Source organism: Athene noctua, chromosome 2, assembly GCF_965140245.1.
Source record: "Athene noctua chromosome 2, bAthNoc1.hap1.1, whole genome shotgun sequence".
NCBI classification, from domain to species: Eukaryota; Metazoa; Chordata; class Aves; order Strigiformes; family Strigidae; genus Athene; species Athene noctua.
In genome coordinates, this window is record NC_134038.1 from 32287316 (window position 1) to 32312015 (window position 24700).

The 24700-nt window shown below is 38.8% G+C and overlaps 1 protein-coding gene across 5 annotated transcripts in view; it reads left to right on the plus strand.

Moving 5' to 3' along the window:
- ZNF704 (zinc finger protein 704) overlaps positions 1-24700 on the plus strand; it is a 249314-nt gene that overhangs the window by 153868 nt on the left and 70746 nt on the right. For all 5 annotated transcript variants that reach the window (XM_074898788.1, XM_074898789.1, XM_074898790.1 and 2 more), the window contains one exon: positions 9028-9275. In XM_074898788.1, coding sequence (XP_074754889.1) covers positions 9028-9275 — 248 coding nt within the window. The remainder of the gene's footprint in view (positions 1-9027; positions 9276-24700) is intronic.

Here is a 24700-nt window from a genome sequence, read left to right on the forward strand (position 1 = left end):
CCTCTTCTGTCCTTCTGTGCTCCTTGGCCAGCCCAGGGCACACATTTCCAGTCCTCTCCTGTCCTGTGTGTGTCCACAACTTGCCCCGGCAGCACTGGGTAATGCTCACGTTGCTTTTGCCGCAGGAGAGGTGAAGGGGAAGCTACTACCTGGCAGGCACCCTTTCCGCTTGCGCAGCCAGGCACGTACGTTGCTGTGAGAAAATGTGATAATTGGTTTAGTTCATTTTAAACTCCCTGTTTGTGAAACCAGTAATTGGGAAGGCAATTATAGCTGCCCATTCCTGGCCAGCCAAGTCCTTTTTAGCCTGGTGGAATACCTGAGCACTTGATGGTGAGCATGTTTAGCAAAGTTTGAAGTGCAGAAACAGCTAAATGAAAAAATGAACTTGTGTTTTGCAACTGTAGTTGTCCATTTTCCTTCTGTTTAAGGCTTTTCAAATTAGCTTCTTAATTTTTAGATGTTTAGAGGCAATGTGCTTCTCAGGGGCTTGTTTTATTTAAGAAAAGACAGGGCTGAATGCTGAGATCCTTTTAGAGATGCCATGCGAGGGGGCCATTGCCCAGTTGAACCCAACTAGCCAAGTTCACAGAGCTGTGACTTCAGGTCATCCACTTGCACAGCATATAGAGAGAATAGAATAGAGAGCACAGAGTTATTTCTTTGAGACTTAAACATCGCAAGCAAATTTTGAAGATGCACACATTCAGTAATTAGTATTACTATTTGGTAATCGTTACTAATTGATGTCTGATTATTTTAGAAGTCATGTCATGTACCTTTCTGTAAGGAACTTACTGTGGCTACATAGGGGATGGGAAAGAAAGCTGCCATACTTTCACATCTTCATCCTTTGTTTATGTGGTGGTGAGAGAAAGGCTCAAATATCTCTGAATCATTTTTGTTTAGACCGGAAAATGGTGTATGAGAAGAGCTGTGGATTCCCAGTGTTCCTTGCTGTCTCCCCCTGTAATCTTAGTAACACCTCTCTGTTTTAATAACATCTATGCTTCTTGGGCCAGTTAGTGCAGAATTTCAGCTGTCACAAGTTGGTCGTTGTTTTATTTCAGGCACAACAAGTACCTGGATGGGTAGTGAATTTCAAATGTGGCAGTGAAAGTTTCTGTCATTCATCTGGATAAATGATGTATAATTCAGAAACACCTTAGACTGGCGCTGGGGTACACAGTTTTTGTAGATGAGTTATATTTAGCCAGGTAAGCGCTGACATACACATGACGATGAAAGTGTGGAAACTCCTTGCTCACTCCAGTTCCTGCTGCCTAATACAATATTGTGAATCCAGGCAACATGAATGTTTAGATTTGTATTTTAATATCTAGAAAATATATTCTATAGGTGGTTTTGTATTTTCAAATGATGAAGATAAGGACTTTGTCCTAGCCTGATTGAAAGCGCATACTACATTACTATACATTAATGCATACTATATATTGTAAAGAACACTTACATTGACCTTAAAATGCATTATCTTCTGTATTGTTAGAGAACAGCAGTTTACAAATGCTTAGAGTGATTAGATTGACATGGTTTATGTGTAATGAGCAACCACTAGTGAAGCGAGTAATTAAATGCAAAGTATACTCGAAAATGTAATAATACATTGAAATTCAGGGCAGATTATTTCCAAGCATCATTATGAGAATCTGTCTTATCTCTTTGTATTCTGGTATGAATAGAGATTTCTGGTGAAATGGAAATTCAATGCATTCTTTCCTTCCAGTGGAGATGCTGGTTTGGGATGGCAAAAATCATAGCATTTTTACATAAATCTTCTGTTATGGGAACTTGAACTGGAAATACTATATGAAGTAGTACAAATAAACGAAAACCTTTGTCTTTCTGGGGATTTAATTTAAATATTTTTTACTTCCGTAATGTTATCTTGGTAATAAGTTCGGTGTTTCTTATTGCTGCTTGTTGTATTTTGCTGTGAACTTTACTCTTGATTTCTTTCTTGTTCAGTGGCTTATCCCTGTCCCTAGAGCATAGCCTAGCTGTTCAGGCTGGCCTGTAAAGAGTTTTGCAGTTATTGAGCTCTTGTTTTGGCTGAACTTTTAAAATGTGTATTACATTAAATATATACATTTCATTATTGTTTTTCATTAATATGTTAGGCTGAAATATATTGATTCCTTTTTTCACTTGCCCCATTGAGCTGCCTGTTTTGTTCTGTAGTGGATCAAAAATGTTGCTAAAGCCTTGTTTAAAAAAAAATCCCGTGACTTTTGTTTCCTTACCAGATGGAAGTTTTATTGGCAGTCCCTAACACTTAGCATGCTTACATCTATTTCAGAAAATGGAAAGAGATGGTCACAAAGTCAGTATGAAAAAAATGTTTATAAAAACCAACAGTGTTATGGCAGGTTGGCTGGTGCTAAACCATCTTGTAGCTATTGGTCGTTTTTTTAATTGGTGTTTAATCAGAAGAGTTTTTGTATGGAATTAGAACAACTGACTGTATGGTAAATCAGATGGAAATAAAAAAATCCTCATCCTGAACTGTGTCTTCTTTAACAGCTATATATTGTACCTAGGCTTAGGGCTCACAGTTAATTTAAAACTATTTATCTGTTGACAATGCAAATTTATTCAGAATTGGAGCAGCGTGTTGGGTGACTGTTGTTGAAGTGGGGTTTTTGGTAGGTGTTTTTCAATTGGCGTGTTCCCCCCCGTCTCCTGCCTCCCCCTGATCTGGAAAGCAGCCGGTGTGGCTTGTGAGGTATCTTGTTGGTTTTGGAATGAAGTGTCACTGTGGTTGAGTCTGGTTACGGTAGCCTGTAGCTGAAGTAAAGGAAGTATAATTTTACAGTTTGAGGGAGAAAAGGAAGTTTGTACAAAAATGGAAACATGGCAAGGGCATCAGGATAATAATAAGATAAGGAGAGGATTTTTAAGCAGCTAGTTTCCCAAAGCATATTCCCACTAGCGTGTTTTTTTTTACAGGGTGTTTTGGATGCAGCTAACTTCTGTACAGATACTTCCCTCCACCCTTGTAAAATATTTTCAGTGTTTTTTAGAGGTGCTTTTTTTCTGTTATAAAATGAGCTCTTTTATCTGTATGAACAAAACATAATGGCAAATAATAGGCCATAGTTGCAAGATTATTTAATTTGCCCAGGCCACTAGGATTCAGACTGTGCGCAGAGGGGACTTTCTCAGACATCTGAGTCCTTCCAGAATCCCAGTAGACAATGTGAGGAGAAATAGGAGTTAGCCAGTGTCCCCTCAGAAGATGAGACGAGCCTACTGGGCTGTCGCTGCCCATCCTGCTGCCTTACAGCATAACCCAAGCCTCGCTCTGCCGAGCCTCTCTTTGCTGGCCTGCTTCTTGGCAGGCAGCCGCGATTACGCGTGTGGCCAGATCTTCTTCAGCTGGCGTAAATCGATGCAGCTTCGTTGAAGACGCTACATTGAGTCACAGGGTTGGAGGCAGTGCCGCTTGGGTGAGCGATGCTCTGTGCTGGGCAGCTGCTTTCTGCTTGTGCACTTCCGTCACATCTAGTGCCTGCTGCCTGGCTTCTCGTCGGTAAATCAACCCCTGAGTTCTTTATGAAACGGTTAGCAAAGTAGGCACGGTATGTGTCATGGTAATTCTTTTAATATTTTTTTTTTTCTATTGCCACCTGTCTTGTGTAGACCATTACAAAGCTTGTTAAAAATGAGGTCTGTGATCCTGGTGTGCCCACCTGGATCCAAAGGTGCTGCATAAAAAAAATGGGAAATTTGAAAGAATGTAGGTGGGAGTCAGTTTTTACATTTGAAGGCATGTTTCTGTATAGTTGGGTCACACAGTGGTGAATGTTGCTAATATTCTTGGGAGTTTAATACTTTATATTGTATAGGAAAAACAGACATCTTAATGCCTGTTAAATGCTAGTAAACTATTTGAAAATAACTTCAGTTTTTAAGCAACAGTGCACAAGAAGGGAAGATGCTAAAGCCCAGACAGGTTGTACTCAAGAGATGACATATATAGTCTCTCAGATGTAAGTCTCTGCATTTGCATATAAATATGATAGGTCTACTTATTCTAGTGTTTACTGATCTTTTGACTGGGTGGTTCAATACTTGATCTGTCTGTTTGATCAATATTTTTTTTGCTTTTCAGAGCAAAATCCAAGCTGAAGTTTAACTGAAATTGGAAAAGAATGAAGTTTGACTGCAATGTGAACATCTTTTCAGGATGTGCTTTTGGGCGTAACAAAAATTGACTGCAGATAAGTTAAGGCCTAAACTATTGAAAAATTGCAGTCTGCACATTCTCAGTAAAGAATAAAGAAAAACTTCTTGAAATGCCTCAAAATTCGTGTTGATGTTGCTCATGCTTTAATTTGGGCAGGATTTCCATTGCAACCTGTGGTCTAGATTGGGGTATGTGGAGTTCAGGACTAGCAACTTGGTTATGACAAGATAGCACCAAATAACACCAAGTTTCTATAGGCAGATTAAGATAGCTTTTGCAATGAAAAATTATTAATATACTGCTGAAAATATTAACTGTGGTAATCATTTAGCTGTCACTAACATCACTTGAATAGTTACAGTGAATCAAGCAAGAACTTTAAAGCAAAACCCTCAAACTAAATATATACCATTGTCTTGACAACTTCAAAACAGAAACTAAACACTTTCCTTTTTTATGTTTAATAAGGTTTCTGCTTAGAAACTATAGCGAGAAATGACTTTCAGTTTTTGCAGGAAGATTACCACATTGAATTGGTCCTCCAATCTTGATTGGCAGGTTGAAATCAATCTTCCTGATTGCAGGAAGATCCCTGGTTGAAGTGGAGCCTCTCTCTGTCTGCAAGAGTAGGACTGCCACAGCACCATGCTGCTGCACTTGGCGAGTGAGAATATTTGAACATGAGCAAGGGAAGACCACTTATGCCTTTGAAGGAGTGGGAAGGCCGGTGCTTGCTGAGAAGCAGTGGAAGGAATAAAAGGCCGAATAGACCCCAGGCATGGGACAATGCCGAGGCTGAGCTCCAGCAAGGAAGGTGCCGGTAATATTGAGCCAAGCAGCTGCATATGAAGTTTCCCTTGCACAGTGGTAATAGGAGGGAAGTTGTCAAAGGCAGGTGCAGGTAGCTGCAGACAGAAACAAAGCTAGTTTCTAAAATTTGCAGATGGTTTGTAACTCCTGATTCTGTGACTGAACTTCCAAATGATGTTAGTTGCCCGAGGCGAGGCTGCAAAGGACTCAGTTAAAGGTTGCTAATGGCTTAAGGGTGAACATATGCAATGAATTGCACAGAAAACCAGGCTATTATAAAATGGCTTGTATGAGTGATGATTAAGCAAGTGTATGGAAAAAAATTGTGTAAGTTTTTATCAGCAGTTGATACTGAAAGCAGTAAGATGGCAAATATGGGGGTATATTGACAAGAAAAGCCAAACCATTAGGGAACAACGTAATCATGGAGTTTGAGAATAGCTAAGGAGAGAGAAAAGCAAAGTATTGGAAGTAAGGTGAAATAAATTGATGTTACAGTGTTAACACTTGGCTGGCTGTGAGACAGGCTGCATCTGCTTGGACTAGACCTTCCATGAAATTTTTGCTGAAATATGTTATGTACTTAGAGGACCACCACAAGCCTCAAAGTGGTTAAAAGAATATGAAGGATCTTTGACAAAAAAAAAAAAAAAGTTCCTGGTAAGATGTGACAGAACAGTTAACTTATCTAGAAAGATACTGGAAGTTGTCTGTGTTATCTCTGAACTGTGAGTGGTGGTGAAGCAGAGCTTGAAAGCAGAGGGATCCTATTAGTCAGTTGATGCATTTGCCACAGAGCAAGGAACCTGATCAGTCAAGTGACTGTGGCCCTTGACGCTCCCTACATCAACAGCTGCTTGTGTAGGTGGTTGGATTTCCAGCAAAAGACCCTTTACCTTTCCAGATAGGTCAGGTGTCTCAAGTGGAAATGGCTCCTGTAGACATGGATGAATTAAAATAGAAAAATTGCCTATGAAGCTGGAGAAAGCTGATGGAGAGTGGCCACTGACGGAAACTCTTGGCTTTCCCTCATGATCACCTGCTTTTTAAGCAGAAAACATTCTTTATCTGCAGTTGCTCTCAAGGGAAGGTTTAGAAAGAGGTTAATATTTCCAAATGTCTTCTGAAAACTGAAGGAGAGGGAGAGGGTTAGTCTAAGGATTGGTCTTTTGCTGTTCCTGGCTGTTTAGCCAAAGGACCTGAACTGCTTGGCAGCAGCTCTGCAACCTGAGCCCTTGCTTCTGTGGTTTTTGTCATTCCTCACTTTCATACCCTTGCATGGAGCTGGCTATTAATTATGCCACAGACACATGAAAACTAAGCTGTTACTTGAATGTATTTGAACTGGATGTGAGTAATTTTGATATATATGAATAGATTATCTGGTATCACTGTACAGGTATTCTGCTCTTTACATTTTAGGATTTATTTGTACAGCTGTAGTCTGTGTCTGCAACCTTTTGTCATCACTGTTTAGGTCTGTAAAGAAAACTTAGTGTATGGCATAGTATGTTTGCTGGAACTGATTAAAATGTTACAGTTCCATAAATTGAGGACAGTTTTTTTTTCCCCCTTTGGTAAAATCATGGATTTATTGGGTTAAAAAAAATCATCTCGATGAATACTGTATTCAGTCTGGCATTGAAGAGTAGGGAAGAAAGGAGGTTTCCCTCCTCCCATGCTCTCCGTGCTCTCTCCACTAAGGGTTATGCAGAGCAAGGAGGAAACTGCTGGGCCCTGCCTCGTAGGTGTGTGCATCAGCACCCTGCCACACACCAGCACCCTGCCACGCACAGCAGGTGTAACTGCTCTTCCCCTGCACAGCACTGTCCTCTGCACCGGATAAGGTGGAAATCTTAGGGAGTGAGGAAAAGAGATGTGGTCATGCAATGGAAGACCATATGGCAATGGACAGAGTGGAATTCAAGTCTTACATGTATCTTCGTTTGTCATTGTATCATTTCTAGGGACTGGATATTGGAACCTGGCCGTTTTCAGGCTTTTTTTTTTTTTTTTTTTTTTTTGCTTTAGTGCATGATTTCTAAATTAATTTTGATGAAAATTGAAGGCAACTCAGCATGTGTTAAGATCTTCAGACCATCAGGAAAGGGCTTACTGTAAATCTACATTTTAAAAACTATATCATTAAATCTGAATTGAATTTGTATTGTTTATATGTCTTCTCCTAATTCTGTGTGATCATATGCTGACTGTTTTGTCTTCCATGCAGATTTTTTTCTTGGTAATGTGTCATCTGTGTGTGTGTGAAGAAGTGTAAAAAGACTGATTCTTCCTACTTTTTACATTCATAAAGTAACAATTCGAGTTTTGTTCTTGAAGCAACTACTGAAAGCCTTTCCATGGAAACACTAGAATGAGACAATTAAATCATTGATCCTAAGTATTTATGTATTAGTGATGACATGTACTTTACAGAACAAAACAAAATTACCTTGGCAAGATTGTCTTTCCTGTGAAGTGAAAATAATTTGCAGAACTTTTTTACCTGCCAAGGTTTGAAAGCTATAAATGGGGAGATTTGTGGGGTGAGGAATATATTTTTGTTTATTTTTATGCGTAAATATATACACATATACATTCATTAATTTTTTGGATGATGAAAAGGAGGAGGAGTAAACTGGAAGAGTTTATGTAGGAATTTCAGTTTATTGGTGTTATTACTATCTGAGGGTGACACATCCTGGATTTCTTCACTGCAAAGATCAGCAATAATTTACAAGTATCTAAGAATGCAGTTTGCAAGTCCTTGAAGGCTTCTGGATTTCTCTGAGGTGGTGCTTGTAGTGTGGAAGTACCTCTGCTCGGCAGGACAAACAGCCATTTTGTTGGGATGTAATTTGCTTGGCTCTTTGGGCTGGGTAGAGGGGTTGCTGCCCTAGTGCATCTCCTGGACTTCTGGCAAGTTAGCAGTTGAAGCTCCTGATGTTAAAAGCATAGATGTCTAGAAATAACTCTATTAGCAGATGCTTCTGGCAGGCTTTGTCTCTTTACCTGTTCACAGGGACACAAGGAAGCTAGCCTGAGGGTCTGGAGGAGCTCAGCCGAGGACGAGAGGCTTGCAACAGCAGGTGATAGGTCAGCCCTGTGAAGCTGAGGAAGCCTAGGTAGCCAGGGAATGATATTTCAGAGGAAAATGAAGATCATGGGCTTTGTTTCGCTTGCTGGGATGGCAGAGTGGCACGGTTCTGTTGACTTTCCATGCTCTACACTGTAACCCTGCAGTAGTTTGCTTTATAAACACAAACACATTGTATGCCGTAGAGGTAGCGTATTTGTTAAGGATACCTATTTGCTTGGGAAGTCTTTGCTTATAGGAAGCAGCAGGCCTGAAGACCTGGGTGCATTGGCAGCCAAAGAGACAACCTGACACTGCTTCTGCGTTTGTCCATGCTCCTCACCGCTGGCCATCGGTGATGGAGCTGTCTGGGCTTCTTGCAGAGATCCTGCCAGTATTACTTTCTCCCCTTTGCCTTCTGACAGCTGAGATGGATCATAATGAATTATTTTTAGGCTCGTTGAGAAACCCTTTTTAGAAATACAACTGTTAAAGAACCCAGTAAGTGGCTGTTGGAAGCACTTTAATTTCTTGGTTGCCTTTTAAAATCTGGATAAATTCTGTCTGTTTTTCCTGGAATTTTAGGAGGAGGGCATCTAGGATTTCTTTTGCATAGTTACACAATACAGATGTGTGGACATTAAATATATGTTGTGTATACTGAGGTTTCTGATATTCCAATTCAAATACCTTTTTGATTTAGCATTAAGAGGTAATGGATTGCTTTATTGAATGGACAGGAATTGCTTATTTTCCTGGATAGTCTTCAACACTTGAGAAATTAATGTCAGTTTCAGAATTTATGAAGGGCAAAGAAACGGTGTTCTCTGATTCAAAGAACTAATTAGGAGTAAATGCCTGTGGGTATTGGGTTCCCCCCCCCCCATTTTAGGAGAATTAGATGAAAATTTAATAATTGCTTTTAATTTTACAGGCAGCCAGCATCAAGCGTGAAATGACCTTCCCTGCATTTCAACAGGACGATGTTAAAAGTGACATCAGTCAAAAACTGCCAGACCAACAGTTTCTCCTGTTCACCACAAAGGAGGAAGATTTAAAAACAGCAGAGACCAAAAAACCAAACAGAGCTCACGAGTATGAAAAGGAAAACACTCGTTCTGTTTGTCTTCTGGAACAGAAGCGCAAGGTTGTTTCTTCAAATATTGATGTGCCTCCAACAAGGTAAGGAAAGTTGGGAGTTTTTGTTGTCTTTTGTTTTAAGCTTTTTTTTTTTTTTTTTTTAAATGGGATATTAGAGGCAAATTTTGTAAGCATTACAATGAACTGATAAGACTGCTATTTGTGCCCGAGTAGTCCAAAGTCATTCACAACTCCACTACTTGAGATATCTGCTAGAAGATTGAAAATACCAGTAGCAGAAACTGAGACTATCTGCAGTGTAGGACTTTGTATTGCTTTTGCAGTGGTTTTGCTTTTCTAATGTGCTGCAACTGAACTATTCTCAGAAGAGGAAGTGTCTTAACAGGAAGAGATTGTTGACCCAGCTTCACTCTGAGAAGTAGTCTTCTAAATTAGACACAGCATCAGCTTACCTGCTAACAATTCTTCTTTATTGCCGTACCTGCATTGACTTTATGCTCAGGGGGGTGTGCAGCAAGTTAATGCTGCATAGTGAGGATGTAGTATCTTATGTTCTGTTATATCCCTGTAAAGGTGTACAGCTGGGACATAATGTGGTCTATGAAATTAATCAATAGAAAAGAGTAGTGAGGAAAGGCCAATGCAAGAAAATCAAACTTGTATAAAATGAGGATTTGGGGATTTTGGTATTGCTTTTTAATTTGTTATTCCTTGAGAATCTGTTATGAAAGCACATAAATATTTATGTCTTCAGCATTCACATCTGGGCAGTTACACTTTTAATTATAAACTATTTATAGAAAATTATTTTGAGAAAACAAATTGTTCTTTAATCTGAGACTTGACGTATATCACAGCGGAAAATTCAAGGTTTATTTGTTAAATTATTTTACTTCCTGATACGGAAGTAGAATAATACTAAGAGAAGGATAAACTGAGAATTTTGTACTGGCTAGTGGTTTAAAGAGAAGGGCTCAGAAATACAGAGTCTAGAACCTTGAACTTTGAGAAAGGACTTCACTGCTTTGAGAGAGAGAGGGAATGACTCCTCTATGAAATGCTGAACATTAGTGTAAAAGAAACATATCCAGTAATGCTAAACAGACTCACTTGTATCAATGGTGAAAAACTGACAACAAATTGGGTATTCTGTGTTGCAAGTCGACAAGTTCTTTTTCTTTTTGTTGTTTGTGATTTTATGTTGGCAGCAGTCTGTCTGCAAAGATTTTTTTCTTAACCTGCCTGATAAATTCACTTGCACATAATATTCAGTGAAAACTCTTCTGAATTTATAGTGCCACTTAAAATAGATGTAGTCAGACTGGATGTTTTGTTGTTTTTTGGTTTGTTTGCTTTCTAAAAACCAACATAAACCAGCAGGTTCTGCCACATCATCCATAACAGAATGACCGTCGTTTTCCTCTGGCTCTCTTAAATGGCACTTGTGAAAATGGCAAAGTTCATGAGCATTTTGACAGGATTTTTTTTGCCCATGTGTGTCTAGTAAAAAGCTATGCATTAAAAGCTTGAAAATGTTAGGATACTTACCTGAAATTTTCACCAGTAATCAATCCTGTCATGGCTGAGTGCCCTTCTCATTTATGCTTATGTGTCTCAAATCAAATAGGATCATCAGAAAATTCAGGTCAGCAGGGACTTCAGGAAGTCACCTGGTCCAACCTCCTGCCCAAACCATATGTTAGCATTTCCATTTTACAATTTGGGCAGCCAAGGTGCAGGATTTAAGTGCCTTTTTGTGTGGCTTCATGCAGATAACACCTGAAGAAGGAGTTGAGCTCCCCTTTTTTGTAACTGCAAGATTCTCTCCTTGGAGGGATGGACATTTTTTTCCCCAACAAGGTGGAAAAGACAATGAATAAACATCTTTAATGCCTTCTTAAGACTAATTGTGACACTAGCTGGGAGCATAAGATACTGAAGATGACAGGAAATATGTTCATTTGCAAGGGTGTCTTATAAAATAGTTCATTGTTCCTGTATTTTATTGTGAACAGATAAATGATCATACTATGTTATTGCATGTTTTCAGACGTGCAGGTTGAGCTGCTGCATTAGCAGAATTTGAGAATGAAGTAGAAATACATAGTCTCTCTTCAGTACAGTTTGATTCTTAAGTCATATTCTCTGAGAAGTGCAAGTCAAGGCATTTGACGTTCTCCTGCCTCTTTATAAGCCTCTTCCAGATTTCTTTCTAGGACTGCACTGATGGAGTTGCATGTTCCCCAGAGGTGAATTCCTCCACTGTTCTCCACCTGACAGGACTTGTTGGGTCAACTGTCCTCTCTTCTGATGAGAACATCTGTCCGCCTTTGTAGCTTGCCAATTGTCTTCACAGATTATTTGTTGTATCCAGTTGTGTAAGGTCATCTTGAATTAATCAGATGATGTTTACAAAAGCGTAGGAGAAATAAGGAATTTAATATGGTCTTCAGTTTCTTCTTGCTACGTACATCCTCTTTACCAAAAACTTTCAGCTATCATTTTGTAGTAGAAAAACGCTATGGAAATGAAGCTTGCTATGTATTTAGTTTTAAAACCTTAGTGAAGCTGAGGTTACCCACTTTATTGCAGATGCTAAGGTAAAGGATAACATTACATTTTACAGTATCCTACTAAACCCAGGACAGTAAGTGATTTTGAGACAGAAGTTTATCATACTGCAGAATCCTTATTAAGAAGGGCGTATGAGTATCTCCATAAGAGGTCTGAAAGTGTCTGCAAAAGAGCTGGTAACGTGGATAAGTATACTTGACTTTGACTACAAAGGGAAACAAAGCCCATCCCATCTTACTTAGTTTTAAGGATCTCAATGAATAAGAATTAAAATCTTTGTGAGGCTCTGTATCCAAAATAAGTAACAGTTCAGAAAACACTGGCATAATAATTGTTCTTCTGAGGCATTCAGCTACAGGGCTTTTGTTATTGCTTATAGGCTTTAAAATTTTAGAAATGTGAAAATATCTTAATTGAGTCCTTGGTGTTTCAGGTGATTGGTACTCAGGTGCACTGAAATTGCAGTAGATGGAACTGTTAAGCAGGGACAGGCTGGTGGCCATCACATGTGCAGGAACATGGGAAACTAGTGGAAATCATGGACACTTCAGAATTTTGTTTGTTAATGAAATCTGGACAGAAGGCATAGATCTAATGAATTAATACAACAATTAATGATATCAATTAATGAGATCTAATTAATAGTCCAACAGTTACACACTTGCCTGGAGGGTGGAAGGTGTGGGTTCAGCTTCTTTTGTTGTTGTATTTGGAGCAAGGATCTGAACTAGAGTCTCTGGTGTACAAGGGAGGTGTCTTAACCATCAAAGTCCTGGAATATTCAAGGTGCTTCATAGGGTAATCTTGAAAATAACAGTGTCAGGCTAAACGTAGCAGACCTGAAATAAATATTTTATTGCATGCAGGAGAATTTTAACATTGAAATCAACTTAGTTTTTCAATGTCATTGTTTACGTTTTCTATTTCAGCTTGCAAAAATACTGCAGACCTTTCTACTTTATGTGCTGTACTGGAAGTCTTTTGGATTAAAATAGGAACAGACCATGACTTTTTCTTACTGATTTTTATGTTTTGGAATGCAAAAATGGAATAAGAGGTTAACAGCATTACGTCTTTCCCTTTTCAGATTTCTTCATTGGGTCATTTTGAATAAAATTTATATAAGTTAAATAGCTTTCCTACTTCTGAAACTCAGATGAGCATAAATTAAACTGTTCAGCTTGAGTAGATGAATTATTTAATAAGGAAATTTGAATTCCTTACTTTCCCTTTAAAGTTTAAATTTATTGGTAGTTTTGGTGCATAAAGGACTTCTGTCTTGGAGAAAGGAGTCTGACCACTCGACTATAAACTGCATTTATCTCTTGAGAAGTGAGATGCTGTCTGTACAACAAAGGAGGATATGCTTTAGATTGACCTTCCAGTTCAAACATGAGCAATCAAACACAGCCCAGATCTCTAGGATCTGCACAGTGGAAGTTCGTTTTCTAAACAGAGAGTGGTATCACTGAGGGACTAATTGCCATGTCTTGTGGGCAGAAGCAAGCACAGGTCTACCAGTGTTTTGGGCAGCTACATCTACAGAGGTCAGATGATCAAAGATGATGTCCCCAGTAGACAGTGATGTGGAAGTTAAAAGAGCGGTTCTGCTTGTTTGTATTTTCATCAGTTAATTACCGTAATGCACACTTAATCTCAAAGCAAGTCAACAAGAGAAAAAGCCTGGGCTGCTGATACGGTGGGTGTGGGGGTGTGAGTCATAAGGTAGGGACCCAGTGCGGGTCAGGTATGTGGGGAATGGCTGCTGCCTCTTGAAGGATGAGGGTGGAAGGGTGGGCAATGGAGAACAAGGGATGAAGTTTCCTTTTTCTGAGTAAAATTTGGGAGTAAATGTCAGGAAATGGTGATGGGGTTAAAGGTCCTTTTAGATAGAAGTGCATTGACCAACTGTAGTTGGAAACCATTCAGAATTTACATGCATTAGTGTCAGAAGTGGTGTCCTTTCTGGGTAACTAGAAACATCTGAAAGGTTAAGAGAATTAAAGGAACTAAGCAGGCATCACTCCCACCCCTCTGATGGGTGGGAGTGTTTCAGTAGTTTTGCTTTTGTTAACCTTTTGCTAGATAAACTCAAAATACTGTGAAATTTGTATTATCCCCTTGCCACATCACTCTCCTTTTTCCCAGTCCTCCTGTACCCTATCTTCTCTGAAAAAACAGAAAGGAATATAAACTTTCTAACTGGCTAACTTCTTCTATGTTAAGTTTGTGCTCTTAAAGGACGAGCCAAAGCTAAACCTCAGCTGCTTAAACACTTCCTATAGTGTGAAAATAGCTATTGTGCAGTAAAACCTTCTAGTTCCTGTCCTCTTCTGGTTCACTGCTATTAAGCAGTGACATTTGCCATGACAATAATATATTGAATTTTGCTATCTTCTGTTTCTTTTATATAAAAAAGTTGCTCAATTAGCGCAAAATAAATTTTTATTCATGTACCTATACTTTATCTACTAATTAGTTTATCGTTTAATGGAAGAATGTGTGAAATAATTGAAATAAAGTAAATGAAACGTCTCTAGGAATTCTCTCTGCCTTTGACTTTTTAGGTTCTTCTGTAATAGCTACAGAAATCCGAGACAAAATGAAGTGCAGCCGTGTTTTCTAACCATCATTATAAAGAAACAGTATAGGCAGTGCTGCATTTTCATCCCTAAATGATTTTCTTGCCTGGTCTCTCCAGGAATGTAGCTCTGGGCAGCTCTCTGATTAGAGGGTGTGTTGTTGATCTGTAAGGCCTGCTGGGCATGATTGATTATGCACTGTGCATTTCAGTGGCAATATTTGCATATTTTCATAGCCAAAACTCTCCAGGAGCCTGACTCCAAGATCAAAAGCAGTATCTGCCTAACTAGGATATCCTCAGTAGGAGAACTTCCCAATCTCCTTGCAGAGGGAAGAACCTTATGATCAAATTGTGCTTTTCTGTTTATCCAGAGGTGGTGTTTATTCAGAGATTGTCTTCTGTTATTCTTCTCCACTCGTTTTTGAAGGCTCTTCAGTTCTCCTTGGGGGAGCTCCTTTCCTGTATCTCTCACAATTTTGGCAGAGGGGATTGATGGGGCATCTTCAGAGGGTGTCAGCTATTTGTTGGCTGCTGAGGGTTTTCAGTCAAATTAGATGAAAACGAAAGGCCAAGAAACCAGGCTGTGCTTCAGACTTAACTGACTCTAGCTTTGAGAGCTTCTGAGCTCTCTAGCTTTCCTTCTAGTCTAAAAGCACTGCACTGAGGTGTGAGGTTTTATCCAAGTTTTTTCACCATCCTATAGTTTGAGTGCTCCTGTTTCTCAAGTTTCATTTGCTGTGCATCCATGATAGTTAGAAACTTTGTAAATGTTTGGGGTTTTTTTTTTCATGTAATGAGAATTACACGGCTTCTGTAAAAATGTTGGTAGTTGCCAATACCATGAGTTTCAAAGCAGCTTCTCCAAATATCCAGAACAGCTAATTATTGAAGTAGTAAATTGTTGCTTTGTTTTGCTAGACTTCTTCAGTTAAATATGTGTGCAGCTTGATTGGATTTCACCCAAGCAGTCATTAGAGCTTGATTATGTTTAATATTGATGGTAAACTGCTCATCATGGTCTGCTGCAAAAAGGTGTGGTGCCTTCTAGGATACGACTGTTAACGGGAAAAATAAGTTAATCCAAACAGCAATCAGAGAATTGGTCTGTTAGCACATTTTGAAGTAAAAACCCAATATATTTCTTGATACTGTTTTCTAATACTAAATTTTTTTTGCATTCTAGAAGGACTGTGTATGTGCTTAAAACTCTGCATGCCTTCGATCTGCCTGCAGCATGCAAAAGCAGTGTAGGAGAAACTTCTTTGCAAAGTGTAGATTGAATTGCAAATAAAAACAGACTCCAAAAGTCACCTTGCGCATTTAACTGCAGTGTCATCTTCCAGATGACTTGCCTGGGTGTGCGTAGTGTTATGCATGATAGCTGAACCAGCCTTGCATGATGCTGAGACAGATGACCGTGTTCATGACAGCTTGCAAACTGTTGGAGACTCATCTTTCAGGTGGTGAGATGGATCAAGTCTTAAGAGTGATGGGGAACAGAAGACACAATAAGACTTCCATTTAAAGGGTGGCTGACCATAGGGATGGTTGAGCTTGGTGTAAGTAAGATTAGATTTCATAGCCGGGTGTTACAGACTCAGGCATTAGCATTCAGAAGTCCCCACTGCCAGAGAGCCACAAGCAATATGTTGGATAGGTTTGTTTTTTGAAAATGGTGTGATATCCCCTGCTGTAGAAAACTTCACTCTGAAAGTGTGCATAATGTATCTTTATTTTTCAGTGGACTTCGGTAAGTTCCACTGTTTCTCTCCTTTGTGTTGTACTGTGTGCATATCTGAGACTTTCAAGATATCTTGTATTTAACAGCATTACTGACATCCACACAACCGTCATGTTCAATCAGTTGCAGCTTGTAGAGGAACCATTTATGTGACTAGCACAATTTATTCATTCATCACCAGTCTTAGATATGTTGGGTGGCCTATCCAGCAGGATTTTTCCAACATAATATTCTTGTTAAAGTGTGAATTTTGTGTGAGTTAACATTACTCTTGAGGCATTTTTTTCCCCATTAATATTCAAAGTAGAGGGAATGTTTGTGGCAACTGGTCATCACACAGACCTCTTAGTTCATTGTTCCTGGGTTTCCATAATTTTCAACTTGCACCCTGTATTCTGATGTGCACAGTAGTATTAATATTAGGAGGGGAGACTTCTAACACCAGCTGGTGACTTTAGCCATCTGGAATTTTGGCCAATGTTACTGTCCAGTTTTTAACTGTTGACTTGCAATGATGTTCCCAGGGAATGAAATTCCAGTGAAAAATAAAAGCATGAAACTTTGATTGTGCAATTAAATGTGGTCATGCTAAGTTGTCTACTGCCTGACATTAGAGTCTATATTATTTTAGGTAATTATTATTTCAAAAGAAGACTTTGCTTGTGCATGTATACTGATATATACACATACATATGTTTATATATACACATATATAGTTTCCCATTTCTCCAGAAAATCCCATATTCAAAGCACTGCTGAGAAAGATTTGTCTTCTTCTATAGAAGTATAACTGCTTCTCTTTAAAATGTTCTTCCACTGGTACCCAAGACAAAAGGCTAAATAATTTTATCTGTGTGATGGGAGTTGCCAATGGACGGTGATCTCATTACCAAGCAAATTTTAGTAAGTTCCTCTAATGTGGCGACAAGAAAAAATGTGTTCTTAATCTGCAGCGACCATTAGGCGCTGGTTCTTGAAGAGCTGCATTCAGTCAGCATTGCTGCTTTATCTGTTAGCCATTGATGTGAATGCAGGGCTTGTTCTCAGCTCTTCAGTTCCCTTAAAAAATGGAGTGTAATTTCAAAACACTCTTCAACAGCAGGCAATATTCAATAAGAGCAATTTCTTTGTGGTTTGTGTTAGCTGTGGCACAAAAAAAATTCCTCTTGAAATACCATCTGTGCTGAGAAAAAGAAAAAAGTCAATGGGTACATGGTTTATAACTTGTGTATCTGTGAAATGTGCAAGAGTGGGCTACTGTGTATACGCTTACACAGATTACATACATCATAGCTATGTTCATAGCTATAATTTTATTTAAATGTTATAAAATTAAAATAGTCTAGTTTATGCACTGGTGTTTGACATTGTATTGTTGAGTTCAGCAAAGACGTGAAGCTTGCCTTTCTGAGAGAAGTTATTTCTAAAAATATTTTACAAATAACAATCAGTGATACAACTTCTGTCTTAACTCCTTTAGCATCATCTCCGTGAAAACATTCATTTTACACATTTTAAAAGAAAAAAGAGGTAGAAAGCCTGACTTTTTTCCATTTATAGTAATATGGTTGCATTATGTGTACAAGGGTTTTTTGGTATTTTGGCTGTATCCCTAAGACAACTACATTACAATGAAACTCATCTAACCCTATTTTTTTAATGTGGTACATAAAGTATATAATTGGTTTGTATAGATGAAAGGCTATTTTTAAAGTGCCTTTTCTTCATTTCTGTAAGATTTTCTGATCTCTGTTATGTGCTTATCTGTTGGTTTATATGCATCAGATACCTGTTTTGTCTATTACTACTTCAGTTTTTGTGACAACAGGAGCGTTGTCAAAGGTTGGAGCAGTATCAATATCTAGATTAGGATATTGTGACAGGTGCACCGACCTGATGAAAATAGTGCTTCTTGGCTGCTGAAATGTAGCCATCATTGATTTTCTTTTTCCATGCCTTTGTTCTCAGGGTTTCATGGTAGTTGGGGCCTTTGGCCAATGGGAGCTGCTATTGTCCACAGATCATATTTGGCTGGGTATAAATGGAGTCCCCTGGGAGACCCATTTTGAGCTTGTCCCCTGGAGCAGCACAGTGAGGTCAAGGACTCTCCCCTTGGGTTGGGGCTCTCAGGATGCTGCCCTGAGAAGTTCCTCAACATTGAGAGCCCTCATTTTTTTAGGTGAGGTACAGAGCTTTTTGGGTTGACATTAAACTCTAGGAAGTTTGTAGGATAGTTTTGTTCTCCTCTTACAGACATTCAGATCTGCTGTTGTATGTTTGCAGAGTGCTAGTTGTTTGTGTTGGAGATAAATATTTTTTGTTGTTGTTGTCATTTGCTTATTTGAGAGCTTCTGCAACATATATTAGATTTTTCTAACTGGTTATTTTTATTTGAAACAGAACACAGCTTCTTGTGATTTTAGTAATCTGCATGGTTTAATATAAGCTCCAACTCTTATCTTTTTACTCCCTGATTATTTTGGGAAAATGGTGGAAGTGTTGCTAGATACAAAAGGTCTGCATGAAGTAGTTACAATTCTTGCTAAGTTGCTAGGCTTTCCAAATAAAATGTCTTTTGACTTTGTTACCAAAGCAACCCTTGATGGCAGTGTATTGCACTGGACATAACCCGCAGTGTGGCTTTTGTTCCCTATGGAAAGCCTAGTTCCATACCCAGCTGAATGAGTGCTTTTTGGAAGCTTACAAGGGTTAACCTGTTGTGATCAATGTATTTTTAATACATGCTGAGTGATTAGTCACAGTTTTCTCTAACCAATAAAAGTATTTTTTGCTCTTCAAGTATGCTAGTCAAGCTCACTACATAAGGAGTTTTGAAATTTTGCACAGGTCTGTATTTTAAGTTCTGCCACAGGAACTCCTGCAGGTGATCTGATACTGTGTCTGACAGATGACCTCAGGACATCGGTGATTGGTACCCAGTGAACAGAACAGTTCCGGTCATCTTCAGTGGACCAGGAGGAAGCTGTGCGTGAAATATGAACTTCTGCTATTAATGGTCCTGGCAGAGAAAGTACACCCCTAAGTACCTTGCTTTTCCATCCATAGAGTAAAAGATGAAATGAGATGAGACATTTTGCTAAAAATATTTAACGATTGCAAGCAAATGTATGTTTACACTTTGTATAGAACCAACATTTAGAAACATTACTTCGTTCTCATTTTAGGATAAAACATTCACTGTTAGTGGCTGCGTATGTGAAATGGTTTGTTTGATAACCACATCTTCAAAATAGCCTCCTTGGGGAACTGAGGGAAAAAGTGTAGAATAACATTGCTAGAATACAGTAGCAAAGCACTTCTTTAATTATACATTACACTAAATTCTAGGTATCTGAGAGTTGTCATTCCTTCTCTCCAGGAGCTTACCAGAAGTCCACATGTGGTTGGACACCTAAGATGTGTTGTCCTATGAAAGTAGTTGTCCTCTGCAGCATCAGCGTTGATGTACTGCACTGAGACTGCTACTGTGTTGACACACAGATGTTTTTAGTAATAGTAGTATTCCAGATGGTAAATGGAGTCAATAGCCAATTGATGCCTTTAATAAGTTTTTCTTATATTGTAGTACTGTTGCTCCTCATTTGATTTGGTTTGTTACCCAAAACTTATTTAACCATTCCTTTGGGAAGGGACAAAGGGTGATATTTCCACCAGCAGTGGAGGTACTGTCATTATGGTCAGCTTTATAATGAAGTAAAGCTTGTGTTTAGGTAATGCTTTCCACAGGAAAACCCCTATTAAAATACTTTGTAGTCTTTTACATAATTTTGTATATGAAGGACATTCTTCATCCCATACTGTGCTCCCAAACTTAAGCTCCCTGCTGTGTCTGTCTGCTTTTCCCCTTTATCTTAATTTGGATCATCTCTTTTGTTTTCACTGAGAATGTCCAATTGGTTCCTCCCTTGAAGCCAAGGCAGGCAATGAAGTAAAGTTTAAAAAAAGATATTTAGGACTTGCCCACACGCACACAGTGTCATGTACTGCATGGAATGGGAAGCACTGTGTGTCTGACAGCTTTGGAGTGAGGAGGTTCTTCACCTGTTTGGGTGAGGAGGGAAGAGATGATAACGAGGGTGTGCCGGGCCTATTTAGATATTTCCTTCTAGTGAAAAGTGTCTGTGAAAAAACGTTTTATGCCACTTTCTGGAAGGTCTGTGCCGATGATTTGGAAAGAGTATTTTGCCTGCCCTTTCCTAGCTTGTTAACTCCTGAGAACTTCATCATGGACCTTTTGTTTTGTTAGTGTCATCTTGGATTTTGTTTTGTTAGTGTCCCCTCTCCCCCGCAGTGCTAGCGGGCTATTAGTATGGCTCATTCTATCTCTTCCTTTCAATGTTGCTTACTTTATTTTACATAATGGTGGTTGCTTTTATAGGGTTCACTGGGCCCTTGGCTCCAAGATGTGTAATTGTCATAGTACAGAGTAGCTATTAAATATTATTTCTGTGTATATACACATATATATATAATCAGAGGGTAAGCAAGTGTTTATGTGACATACTTGTGCACTCATCTCTTAATATCCTGAGAAATATCTTGCTGATATTTAACCTTTCTAAACTAGTGTTTATACTTTCAGTACCTATCTAGAGTAATTTTTAGATCACAGGAATAGTAATAACAAGAGCAATAGTAAAGTCTAATCGATGTTGAAAGCCCTTTAAAACATATCACATAAAAAGGCTTGTGGTTACACTTATTTATATTTTGCGGTATATATGTTATGGTGATGTTGACAGAAATACAAAGTATTACAAAGGAAGATACATTATTATCTCTTGCTAATCTCTGTAGCAAATATGTGCAGAATTTTGTCAGTTTAGTATGTTTTGATCTGAGTAGGAAACTTGGAGGGGAAATCTATATTGATTTTATAATACGGGTCTCACCCAAATAAACTGGATATGTACTACACTTAACATAAATGATTAACATTAAAGCAGTGCAAAACCAAGCTTTCATGTCTTAATTTAAGACATAATGTATAACATTAATAAACATGGCTTATATTGGTCCTACAGATAAAAGCTTTGAATTATATTATGCAGCAAATGTTCTTAGTTATCTTTTTTTTTTTCTTGGGATTTTTTTTTTTTTTGGCAACTTGTGCAGACATCCAAACTGTTCACAGTATTAATTGAGTTTGCCTGTCATTATTGTGGCAGAGGAATTGGAGAGGCAGCATATCTGTGGTGGGGAATTGGATTTATGAGCCAGTGAAAAATGTTGCTGTGAAAGAAACCCTGAGGGGTCAGTAGACATCCCACGTACCAGTGCTGCTCAGCATGGCTGAGGTTTCCTCTGCAGAACAAGGATTGAGGTCTTGGCAGCTGCAGCCCCTCAGCATTGTCATTGCAGCTGAGGCTCCACAGTGGTAGATACTGTCTTCATTTCACTCATGAAATCACCACAAGGTGGAGGGGACTGCTTGGGTACAGCTGAAGACACCCTGGCTCCTAGGTAGTTTTTATTGTATGTGTCTAGTAAAATGCCTCTTGGTCCTAGAAGTATAACTTATTTACCTGCTATCAAATATATCGGAACAGGAAGCATGGAAGGTAAAATCTGTAGTCAGACTTCAAAACTGCAAACAACCTGTCTTTCTGTCCATCCTTACATCAAGGGGCAAATATTAAGCCATTCTATGTGTTTCTGCCTTTCTTACCTACTTCTAAAAATTAGAGCTTGTTCAAGCTAAATGTATCCCTTGATGTCACGGGAAAACATCTGGCCTAGGTTGCCCTTCTCCTTTGTAAAGTCTCTTGACTCACTGTGCTATACAGCCTCCTACCTACTCATCTATTGCTTCATATTCTCTTCCTCCCACTTGTTCTCCCCATGCTGTTCCTTCTGTGGGTATGCCTCAGCTCTAGCCATCCCTTAAAAACACCAGCAACTCTCCAAACCTCACTTTCTTTCAAATACTTCAGATTTTTCACAGTTGGATTTCTAAAACCTTCCCTTCAGTTCCAATGAAGAATACATTTTTCTTCCTTTCCAAAAGATACACTTCCAAATACTCTGAGATGATTCTCTCTTCATGCTTTCATGATGTATTCTGTAAACAATGTTTGGGATAAATTGTATTGTGCTGAATTAAGGAGTTAGATAGTTAAAAGCTCCCGTTATCATATTATGCACTGAGTGCATTTGTGTGCCAGTATCCAGGTAACCTTTGACTACCCTACATCATTGGGAAGGAGGGCTCCTGAGAGCACTGTGAGCTTGTGGAGGGAAGTAGCTGAGAGAAAACAAATCTGGCAAAATACATGAATACAGTTGTCATTTTTTCACTACTATTTTTGTGAAGTTATCAACATGTGTTATATAAGGTGATTATATATATTTTTGGGTTTTTTTGGGGGGAAAACAGTCAACAACAGACTGACATTCAATATCTGCTTTGCTTGTTGGTAAGTATCTTCATTTCTGTTATCTAGTCAAAAGTAACAAACTTTCATAAACAAGGGCAGATATGTATACATGCTAGGATGTGTTTCTATACAACACTAAATCACCAACAGGGTAATTAAAACTGGCTGAGTAATGCCTGTGGTGAGGCCACAAACAACATGCAAATTTTCTTTGTATAAGCAGTGGTGGACAAATTGTTCCTGTTTTCTGTAAACAGTACAAACTAAAGAAAACGCTAGACTTTGAAGAAATTTATTGTTCTAGTTTAAACCAACAAACAAACAGAACAAGCAAAAAAACCCACTAAAAAACCCCAAACAAAACCAACCAAACCAAAACCCCAGAAACCAAGTGAAAGGTAGAGAATGAAAAGCCAAAGAACAACCATTATGAACAGATGGCTAATTTCCTCTGTTCCTAAACCAGTTTTGTCAGTATATATTGCTAGGTCCAGTGAGTTGTTTTCTGTTTCCTTTGGGTGAAAGTATAGTGTTTAGTTATCTCTAGACCATTACAGGGCCCCATTCATAGGAGTGTGCATCTTCCCTAATTGATTTCAGTGATAACAAGGTCTGACTATCATCTGCAGTACCCAACACGCCTAGAAAAAGTTGTGGGATTTATAAAAGACCTTACAGAAAGCTACGCTGTGATTGGTAAAGAATTACTTGTTTCCTTGACACATCTGTGTATGTACATAGAGCAAATTCTTATTTTACTAGATATGCTGTCATTACCTTGGAGCATTGTGGTGTTGATAGACAGAATTGCTGCTGTTTTAATGGAAAATATTTGAACAGATTTTAACAACCTTAAACTCTATCATGTTCTGTTTAAAAAATATGCTGAATACTTTCCCAAACTCTTATCTTTTAGGAGATGCATGACTGCATGTTTTATTTCTGGTGTGTTGCCAGATTTCCCATATCATCATCTCTGCCAAATAATTGCTCACTTATTATACTGGAGCTTAAATACTGTTGCCTCAGAGATGTGTTTAGAAGGTATGATAGATATTGGCATATTTTGATTTATAGCATTGAAATAGCAAAAATACAAGTGGAAGGTCCTCCACGGGTCATGTATGTCTTTACTTGCACCCCAGCAGGATCAGTTTTCTGTATCCCTTTTAACTGTTTGTCTAATCTGTTCTTAAAAATTGGTACCTATTGACAGGTCGTCATTCAGAAGGGCAGTCAGTTGTAGGTTTAAGTATTTTTACTGCTAGAATTTTTTCCAATTAGAGCTAAAACCTCCCTCATTGCTTTTTACATCTGTTGCTTCTTCCCCGTATCCCAGTGCGCATGGAGAACAATATATGCCCTTTTTAAAATTTATTTTCCCCTCCATCATTTTACATAGTGGAAGACAGTCTCTTTTTGGTGTATGGAAGGGATACCTTTTATCCAATAGCTATTTAATACTGGTTGCATCAATAAAGTTATAAATGAGCATTGCATGGGTGAATATCCTATTTCATGGTGGCACAGATGTTCAGGCTCTGGCCTTTTGCCGAGGGCAGGGGATTGAGGCACCCTCTGGGGAACCCAGGGGTCAGGTTGGGGATGGGATGGGAAGGAGACTGATGCTGGTCAGCAGAGACACGCAGTGGCAGAAACCCGTGACCACATCACAAGCAGGAACTGAAGATGCCTGTGGCTTCTGTGTTGCACATGAGGAATTTGTGGCTCATGCCCTTTAAGCATTAACATTTTATGTGACTATAGTATTATTTTTTCCCCCCTCTGCCTCTATTCTCCAATTTTAACATAGAAGGTAAAATAGTGGTGAAGAAGATTAGAGGAGCTCCACAGCTGGTCAAGTACCTCTGTGAGGTTAGTGAGTAGAATAACTATGTGAGACTGATGGCATTTTCCTGTGGTAGTAGAAGTAACAGGTTCTGAAAACCGAATCCAGCATTTGTTTTCTGGGAAAGGGAGTGTAATATTTTCCACATTAATGTATTGTATGGGCTCAGCCTTGGACCTGACCCAGCCTGCTGTAGTTCATGCATGGCTGGAAGCCCAGAAATGCCACTTCTGTCCAGTGAGGGATGGCACTAAAACTAGTTTAGAGAAGGCATATCTGTTGTTCACTTGTAAAAGCAGTAGTCTTGCCACTGCTGCTATCTCTGCAATTTAAACTGAATCATTTCTTTTTCAGAATGCT